This window comes from Clarias gariepinus, chromosome 16 (assembly GCF_024256425.1).
Source record: "Clarias gariepinus isolate MV-2021 ecotype Netherlands chromosome 16, CGAR_prim_01v2, whole genome shotgun sequence".
NCBI lineage: Eukaryota > Metazoa > Chordata > Actinopteri > Siluriformes > Clariidae > Clarias > Clarias gariepinus.
In genome coordinates, this window is record NC_071115.1 from 18,771,951 (window position 1) to 18,781,964 (window position 10,014).

Sequence of the window (10,014 nt, forward strand, 5' to 3'; positions counted from 1 at the left end):
GCACATGTGCACTCAAATAATGAATCACAATGAGAGGAAAAACATTTTCAGCGTGAGTGAGACGTCAAGGGTGAATTGCAGGGTAAGATAGAAAGTAAGCACCGTTTTCCAGTTTAGTCCCTTTACGAATACGTCACTTCCGGGTGATGGTTGTCACCCGTTTATGGGCTGTACGTTAATTAATTCGGTAATACAAAATTATTAGATTTTTTTTCCAAGCAATGCGCCTACGTGAAGTTCCCGCAAATGGGCGTGGCTGTGAGATGTTCAATGGTCCTGTTAGGAGTGGCGATGGCCACCTGTGGGCGGAGCTTGTGGACATAAAAAGCGGCTGTTCTCTCGGTAGTGAGTGCGTTCCCGAGTGTTGCCGCGAGATCTGCAAGAAGTCTTCTGCTGCACTGTGTGCGGTTTTTTTTCTTCTTCCTTTAATCCGTATTCTAGAAAGTTCTTGACCTGACTTGACCGGGTTTTAACTTTAGTAATTTTACATTATTTTTGATTATTTCGCTTCAGAGAACGTTATTTTAGTTTCTGTGGAAAAATGAGCAAGGCGAGTAGTTTCTGTGCCCCGCTGCTGCTGTTCCTGGTGTGGCGGGCGGGTCAGGTAGCGCAAGCCTGCAGCTGTTCTCCTAAACATCCTCAACAGGCTTTCTGCCACTCCGATGTCGGTAAGATTAATATCCTCTCTGTTGCTCCTAAAAAAAAGAGAAAATATAAAAAGCATTTGTAAGAAAGTGTTGTTTTTTTCTGCTGTCTAATCCTGCGGAGGTGGTTGTTTACATCCTGTGAGCACTGGCTCAGACCAGTTTGTTATTACGCAGAAGTGGGTTTTTCAGGAAACTATTACTTTAACCTGGTTAATGGTTTAGTGCTAGATGATGCACACTGATTCTTACACCTATTTACATAGAGACGAGTTTGCTCCTGGTCATAACTCTACAGTTTTAGGGGATAGATTGTTTCACATTTTGGGCCTAACTGCCGTTACTGGCTGATGCAGCGTTCAAGATCAGTTACAAACAAGTACATTAATTCTGTACGTCCAAAATGTAACATTGTTAAAGTTTACAGTGTATACCTACACATGTGTGTAAATACACTGACACCACCGGATCTTGTCAATTTTAAGCATTAACATTCATTTACAATCTGATCAGTATTTGACCGGTCTAAACAAAATAAGTCTTTTTTTTAGAAAACTGAACTGGAACACATAATTCTCCATCAGTTCCCTGCTGAAATCCCTGTGGTGATTCCATCACTTTTTTGTTGTTGTTAATGAATTTATGGAGAATCTTCTCTGATGGCCATCATGCCAGCACAGTTTTTTGCTTTCAGGTGTTTCTAGTTATTAAATGTGGTGATGGATCATGTAACATCAGGAATGTTCACTTTACTGCTTCATTTTACCAAACAACATCAGGAATAATTAAGACGATAGAAGTATTTTAGTAATTAATGGTGGCTGTAAATGCCTTGCCTTAATACAACTAGACAATATTTCTTGTGTCAGTATACCAGAATTTGCTAAAAAAAATAATAATCTCCATAATTTGTTCTACCATGCTTCACCAAAGGTGGTGATGGATCATGTAACATCAGAAAAGTTCACTTTACTGCTTTATTTTACCAACCAACATCAGGGATAATTAAGACGATAGAAGTATTTTAGTAATTAATGGTGGCTGTAAATGCCTTGCCTTAATACAACTAGACAATATTTCTTGTGTCAGTATACCAGAATTTGTAATAATAATAATAATCTCCATAATTTGTTCTACCATGCCCCCCCCCCCATTCCTTCTGTCAGTTGTCTGAATTATTCTGCTAGTTTTACTGTTTGGCTGCCCAACCACCTGAAAAGCTTGATTGTCAAGTAAATTTGTTTTTTGCAAATTGACCACTGAGGTTATTTTTATGAGCATGTGGAGATTAAAATGATCATCTCTGATGCACAAGCCTCTGAGGTTTGTGTGATCATGAGAGCAGAAAGCCACATGACTTGACAGGATGGGGTGGTCTCATCTCAGAAGTGGATTTTTTTTTTTTTGGACGATGCTAAATGAACTCCTACACCTACACACTAACATTCAGGTTCCCGCTTTAGCCGTCCCTGCAGTGACGAGGCGGTAGGTGATCGCTGTTATTTTTAAAGCCGCTTGTCATCGTCGTTCGCCCAGCCTCGTGGGCTTATTGAAGTTCCAGAGATGGGAAAACATTTTTGCATTCCACTGGAACCTCCACCCGACCATCTGGCCATGCCACGTCATGTGGTTTTCCTGTTCTAGCTTTCATATACCGCAGCAAGTAAATGGCATTGGTTGAAGGGGTCTGCCACAGTCGCCATGTGCCCACCTGCATTCTGTCTGTTTTAGTCACGATGACTAGATTTTCCATTGTCCATGTATTTTTGCGACCTGTAAGTCTGAAGGCCACTAAAACAGTACTGTTGGTACCACAATTATTACAACATGCTCTGCATCAATTTTAGAATATTTTGGTTGCAAAATTGATTAAGGTAATTTCCTGTTTCTCATTTGCTGTGTCTTCCTGTTACTCTTGTGTACTAGTCCATACTTTTACTGCCACAGTGTTAAAGTAAAGTTACTTTTTGAATTTTCAATGTTGACATTAATAGGTAGTAATAGTATGGTAGCAATAATAATAATAATAATAATATAATTGGATTATTTATGGACAGAGATTTTAATGGTAATGCTGTGTGATAGTCTTATGGCCTTCATAAAAGGAAAAAGGGAAGCTGGTGAGGCATCTTTTTCGCGAAAAGTTGCAATCAATCTTGTGGATGTTTTAAATTGACTATAGCTGGTTAAAAGTATGACAATGTTCTTAAAAAACACACATGTTTGTAAGTAAATATACATTTACATTTACTTACAAAACTACTCGTATAACAGACTCGCCATAAGTGTTTATATAGTATTTGTAGATGAGTAAAGTATGTGTTTTTAATAGTTCCTTTTTTTTTTTAAATCAAAGAACCAGTTAACTCTACATGTATAGAGGAATAGATTAAACATTTTGAGTTTGAGGTTTGTTGGGAGATTTCACTTTAGACAAATGTGCAGTGTCACACCCACCAAGTATACAAAACTGATATGACTTCTGTGGTAAACAAGAGTTAAACATGGTAGTTATGACTGCTAAACTTAACCACTCGTCACTTATCATACACTTCGGATCATGCAAATTCCCACAAATATGTGCTGCTGGGACCACATGACCTCTACGAATGAGCCAGCAAAGTATATCCTGCTTAGGCCAGTCCTCCTCGCAATTGAAGGATTGTGAATGTTCCCACTTCCAGTAAACATGGAGCTGAAAGGGGGAATGGAACGAATGAGTAAAAAAGAGGACCTGTGCCTGAACCTGGATAAAACAGTCCTGTGTAAGTTCACTCACTGATGAAAGTGTCGGGTTTGCCTTTCTAAACGCAGCCCTCCTGTGGGTGTAGCTGGCATCCAGTGCTTGTGTGTGGCCCAGAGAAAAGCAGCTCTGTGCTCAATACTGGGTACGGGGAGGGGATGAGTGGACTCCCTGAGAACACACTCGGACATGTGTACTGTGAAGACAGAGAGGCCACTGAAGGCCATCAGGATTCACTCGATGGGAATGTGGGATATGTGGAATATTGAATGGAGGAAAGTTATTTAAATAAAAATATAAAAAGCAAAGCCATATATCAAATATCTTAAGTTTGGGCTTAAACAAGAAGCAGAAATCAAGAAACTGTAGCAGTATGCACTTCTGTGCAACCTATTTTGGGTTGAAAGAAAGGCAAACAGTGTGTACTCTTCCCTGGTGTGTGTCCATTTCCTCTTTTAAAATAAGTGGTTTGTCATTTTTAGAGCCCCTATACTCTGAGTAAGCTAAACGGTGATTACAATGAAAATGCTGACAAGCTGCTTTTTGCTCCCACAAAATCCACCCAGCTGTTCTGTTAAATCTAGTTTTTAAAACCCTTAAATTCTGTTAGCTGCTCAAGATTTGCATAACTGCTTATCATTTCTGGCTCTACCACCATAGCTGCTGATTAAATAATCACAATTACCACATAATAAACTTCAGTGTTAATAACTGAAAATTAAACAGGGGCTTATGGGTTAATAGAAAAAGGAGGAGCTGTGCAGAAAGATTGTGGGTGGAGCCTGAAATTCTAGTCTTAGTATAAAATTTACAAAGAGCTTTTTGCTTTAAAAGCTTAAAGTTTGGGGAAAACAAGACATTTGCCATTGTTTGCCAAGACTAATCTTGTATACAAGTCTACAGATCTCAAATTGCAGGGTGCAAGTGATCTGGTGATGTCTGTGCATCTCAGATGGACAGGCAGGAGATCCAAGTGCCTGAGTAATTAGTGAACAGCATGCTGCGGCGAGACCACTAGCCATTTTCTCAAGCTTCAGGCAGAAATTTTTTCTGCACCAGGCCCAGCACATTCCTCCCTCAGCACTAATCAAATACTCCTGCTTTTCCATATGCAGTTCACAGGAAGTGGACTTCAAGAGTCAGCAGTTATTTTCTCACAGCTGATTTCTTCAGTCTGCTCACTTTTCTTTTGCTTTTCTCTAGTTCTCACAGCCAAAGTGGTCGGGCGGCAAGAAATTGTCACAGGCAATGACGTTTATGGCAATCCAATCAAGAGGATCAAGTATGACATTAAACAGATGAAGGTATGTTCTTAATTCATAAAGAACCTTAAGAAATGTGAAGACCCATTAATGGTACACAGTTAAGAAAACTGAGACACATATTCAAGGACTTTGTGTTGTGTAGCAATCCTTTAAAGGATTAATTTGACCTACAGTTTGGTCTCATTCATCTGTTTGTAATCTTTTCAGGTTTAAAAACAGTTGGCCTTACACAGTATTCATTTACAAGTGTCAAAGGCCAAAAAAAGAGATTTTGCAATGTAATTACGCAAAAATTTTGAATATATATAGAAAATGTCATGAATGCTTTCAGGTTTTTTTTTTTTTTTTTCATTTTTTAAGTGATCCAAAAAGACCCTAATGAAAATACAAATAGTTAATTTTTTATAAATGTTTTAATTGCTCCCCAAAAATACAGTTTATACAGTATTTAGAATTTAATATTTAAAAGCGGCCATATTATAACATTGCATTGCTTGCATCCATATATTATTAGGTGCTAAAGGGAACGTAATTACAGAACATGCAACTATGGTAGTGAATCAAAATTCTTTTTAATATTTATTTCACCAAAACTATATGAAGTTGTTTTTGTTTTCTTTTTAGTCTTGCGCAGGCCATCTTCTTGCAAAGATCATTGTTTGGTAAAGAATAAATTGAAAAGTGAGTTTTATGGGCTAAAAAGAAATGGGCATAGTTTTGGTCGGATGCATTTATAATCCAATATCGTTGTGTCTGTGATGCTACCGCACTGCAGTCAGAGTGAAAACCTTAAATGCAGTTTTCCCCTTTTCCAGTCTTGAAAGTAAGTATATTTAAAATGTTCAACTTAGGATTGAGATGCAGACAAAAAAGGTAACAATAGGAAAGACCGTTTAGATTATGAATGATCTAAAGTAAATGTGAAGGCTATTCTCTGGCTGCTCCAATACAACAAATATGTTGCTAATATATAAATATTAACTTGATTTGCATAATGCAAATGAAAAGCATGCCCTTCGACTAATACTCTTCATTTTGTTACATCCATTAGATGTTCAAGGGACCTGAGCGTGAGATTGACGCCATCTTCACTGGCCCTTCATCTGCTGTGTGTGGTGTGACCCTGGACATCAATGACAAACATGAATACCTGATCACAGGTACTTTAACTGTCACATGTTAAACTGTCCTATGTATTATTGTCAAGGAAGCAAAGCTGTGATATAATTTTTTTGTGCAGGTAAACTGGAGTCTGATGGCACAATGCATGTGACACTGTGTGACTTCATCCAGTCATGGGAGTCCCTGAGCAACGCTCAGAAAAAGGGCATGGGCTCACGTTATGAGATGGGCTGTGGGTGCAGGGTATGTATAAAAAAAATATACAGCTGATCATCCAAGTCAAATTCAGCAATCTTGTCATCAAAATAACCATGAATAATCATTTGCTCTCTCTCTGTATTTCCACAGATTGTCCACTGTGCCTCTGTCCCCTGTTCGATCAGCGATCCTGCTGAGTGTCTATGGACTGACTGGCTTATGGAGAACGCTGTGCAGGGTCCCCAAGCTCGGCACTACACCTGCATAAAGAGGAATGATGATTCTTGTGCTTGGTATCGTGGAGTCGTTGCACCAAAGAAGGAGTTCATGGACATTGAAGATCCATAAACCTGTAGTTTCCTGACTTTGCAGACCCATTTTAGAAAATGTTCCTAACACTGCTATGGACCCTTTAAATAATCACTCCGTTGTTCAATTGCATTCTGTGCTTTATAACATGGTTCTGGTGATATGATGATGATGTAAATGAATATGGTTCAGACAATGTTCTCTGTTTTATTTTGTAAAGCACTTTGAGTCCCCTATAGCACCTAGATGCAACCATGCTGTTTAGGGAAAAATGTTTACTGCCTTTATTACCACTGTTTTAGGTTTTGGTTGGAATTTAGTTCACTAAAAGATTATGAAAAGAACTAGGAAACAATTGTTTTAGAATGCATAAGTGATTTATCTACCCCACGCCTTGCTGATGTTATGGTCTCTCTGAAATGCCATTGTTCACATATCACGTAAAAAGATTGAGTAACTTATTAGAAATAACCAAAGTGATTAGACTTATGTGTACAATGTGGACTTACACAGTAAAATAGATGTAAAATAAACTGATTATTATGCACAAAAGGCATCTTGTAATAATTTATGTATGTTGTAATATATACATGTTTCTAATTTATATCTAAACCCCTTAGTTTTGGCGATTCATTAATACGGCTTTTTATTTGCATTAGTTTTTTTTTTTTTTTTCTATTTGTAAACGTTGGCGCACAGATTAAGGATTGTGCCGTTTTCTATGTTCGAGTTTTCAGTATATAAATGATTGCAGTATTCCAGTTATTCAACATGTGTGTAGGAACGGTCACAAAGCCTAATTTAGTAATTTTGTATATCATGGTATCCTTTTTTGTTTTTATTTCCATGATTTTTTTGTCTTTGTTTTTTTAATTCGCGAATGTCCTTTTTTTATATTGTGCGGAGAAAATAGGTAGTGTAAGATTTCCGGTGCTGGAACCACTTGGGAAGACTAAGCGAGCTACCCTGTGCATGCCTTTCATACTCCTGTATTATTCATCTTGGTGTAACAGTTCCATATCCATGAATAAAAGAAAAGAAAAAAGCACTGACCTGGTGTCTAACTTATTGTACACGGGGCTTTAATCTTGTTATTCATGTTTCCTGTTGGACAGCCTGCCATGTAAAATATTCATTACAAAAAAGAATAACTGAACAACTTAATATTATATTAGTGCCATACTGTATCATCAGTTATTTAGTCAGGAGTAACACTAAAATAAACGATGTTTCCTCCTAAACTAATCTATTCATTCTTAAACATTTATTAAAATCTAGAGCTTTTATTTAAAAAAAAAATTAGATCAAACTGTGAATATTAAGCTTATAAGATGAAAAAAAAAACATGTGCAAGACACTTACATACTGACACTGATATACTGTTTTATTAGTTTTTGTCCAGAGTGGGAATTTTTTATGTGAGGATTTAGATAAGGCTGTATATGAGGAATGTCCCTGGATATCTCTTCTTATTGGGTCATTAGCAACCAGATTTTGTAAGGTGGGTGCAGGAAAATTTGGCACATAGTAATCTAGAAAGCTTTTATGAATGTATCATTGCCCATTGCATCATTCTCATTCATTAATTTTTTTATTAATACGCAGAGTGCCATTTTCTGTCCCATCAAATTTAAAATCAGATCATACTGATTTTTAAAAAAATACTGTTTATCACACTGCTAATACTGTATACGTAGTATACCAGTCCAGTCCATTTTTAAATAGAAAAAATGTAATAAGCAAAAATTTATATAAATAAATGTTATCTCCAGGTTAACAAAAATACTCAACTGAAATCAGAATATCCTTACAAAAATACATATTAAGCAAAATATAAGTTTAAAGTTTTTATTTTGAATTCAAATTAACTTTAAATTCCTTACCAAATATTTCTGGCAAAGGTATGCGACACAGCATAGCCTTTCAAGCTATGTTATCATACACTGCTTGGCCAAAGAAAAAAAAAGTATGGACAAGTAATGTGTTTGCTAAAATGATTGATTAAGTCTCCACTGCATTCTTAAACCCTGGAGGGATAGTGCTAAAATATCAACTTCCCAGACGAACTGTGTATGAAAAAAATTATGACTGGATATCACTATAACACTTTATAAAGTTGTATAGGAAAACATCAACAGTAGAAATCTGAGGTATTGTGTAAAAGTGACACACACACACATTGTTTAACAAATCATTTTCAATCATAAATTTGCACCACATTGCATGCCATAGTCAAAGCTAAATGCATTTAAATGAAATGTAACAGTGTCTGACTTTTTGCATTTGCATTAGTGATAATATACTCTGCCTAATTAAAAAAGAATAATAATAATAATTATTATTATTATTATTATACCTGATGCAGTGAGGAGCTTCTAAGTTCTTAAACTTAAACAACCATGTCAGAAGACATACTGTAGTTTCAGACATAGTCTGTTCCAGAAGGGGCAAATTATTGTCCTGCATCAAAAAAATTCAATTCAATTCAATTCAATTTTATTTGTATAGCGTTTTTAACGATTTACATCATCACAAAGCAGCTTTACACAATCAAAAGAATTAAGGATTTTGATTAAATCCTGAATGGGATATCGCTTAAACGATTTGTGAAATCAAATCATAAAAAAGCATCAGTTTAACTCACAGCTGTGTTTCAAACACACAATGTGAAGAGAACTTGATGGATTGGGAATAAACAGTTGTGTAGCCTTAAGGAAACCACTTATCAGTGAGGGTATTTAAAAAAGTGTTCGATGTGTAGCATTGAAAAAAAAGGTCATGTGGTCTGCTAAGTCCAGATTTACCCGGTTCCAGAGTGATTGGTGCATCAGGGTAAGAAGAGAGCTGGGTGAAGTGACGCACCCATCATGCCTAGTGTCTACCATACAAGCCTGCAGGGACTGCAGTGTTGTGATCTGGGTTCACTTCATTTTGTTAGGTCTGGGTTTCAGCAATATTATGTGACCAAAAATAAGGTCAGCTGATGACCTGAATATACTAAATTAACAGGTTTTTGAATCAATGGATTTTTTTCTTCACAGATGTCATGGGCATAAAGACCTGTCAAAAACTGCATCGACAAATGAATACTTTTAACAGTGTTAGAATGAAGGCCTTTCCCTGTGAAGTGTAAAACAGCAATAGTCATAAGAGTACTAGTAATAGTCAGTAGCTATTATTATTACTTTTATGCTTTGATATACATGATCCAGAAAACTCATATTTTAAGCAAACAAAATGCTTCTTTGGGGCCAGGGGTAGCTCAGTGGTTAAGGCATTGCTGGGTTCAAACCTCACAACCACCAAGGTGCCACTGTTGGGCCCTTGAGCAAGGCCCTTAACCCTCAACTGTTCAGATGTATAATAAGATAAAAATGTAAGTCACTCTGGATAAGAGCGTCTGCCAAATGGCCAAATGTAAATGCTTCTTGAAGGCCCTATTGCCTCTTTAAGGGATTGAACTGTAAGTAGGGATCTACACAGTGCTAAGTGTTCTAAATAATACTCTTATCTAAATGTAAGACAACATGGTTAAGTAAAGAATCTCCTCAAAGTCTGAATATGCTGTTACTGCAACAGCATCTTCACTGGCTAAAACATGGCAGTTCACTCAGTCATAGTAAACAACAAAACGTGATTAAAGCGCTTGGTAGAGAACCATCCTTCTTAGTCTTCTGATTTGATGTTTGTGATGCGACTAAAGCGTGTCGTCAGTGCTTTGCTTCTATGGGAT

At 36.8% G+C, this 10,014-nt stretch overlaps 1 protein-coding gene across 1 annotated transcript; it reads left to right on the forward strand.

Moving 5' to 3' along the window:
* The first annotated feature begins 343 nt into the window (after positions 1-343).
* timp2b (TIMP metallopeptidase inhibitor 2b) lies at positions 344-7,333 on the forward strand. The gene is made up of 5 exons (XM_053514738.1): positions 344-668; positions 4,591-4,691; positions 5,704-5,812; positions 5,893-6,017; positions 6,123-7,333. The coding sequence occupies exons 1-5, from the start codon at positions 542-544 to the stop codon at positions 6,318-6,320; spliced, it is 660 nt and encodes a 219-aa protein (XP_053370713.1). The 5' UTR covers positions 344-541; the 3' UTR covers positions 6,321-7,333.
* Positions 7,334-10,014: the final 2,681 nt, after the last annotated feature.

Coding starts and splice junctions, on each gene's coding strand:
- timp2b (XM_053514738.1), top strand. CDS start 542: ATGAGCAAGGCGAGTAGTTTCTGTGCCCCGCTGCTGCTGTTCCTGGTG. Junction 669..4,590: donor TTTCTGCCACTCCGATGTCG/GTAAGATTAATA, acceptor GCTTTTCTCTAG/TTCTCACAGCCAAAGTGGTC. Junction 5,813..5,892: donor ACATGAATACCTGATCACAG/GTACTTTAACTG, acceptor TTTTTTGTGCAG/GTAAACTGGAGTCTGATGGC.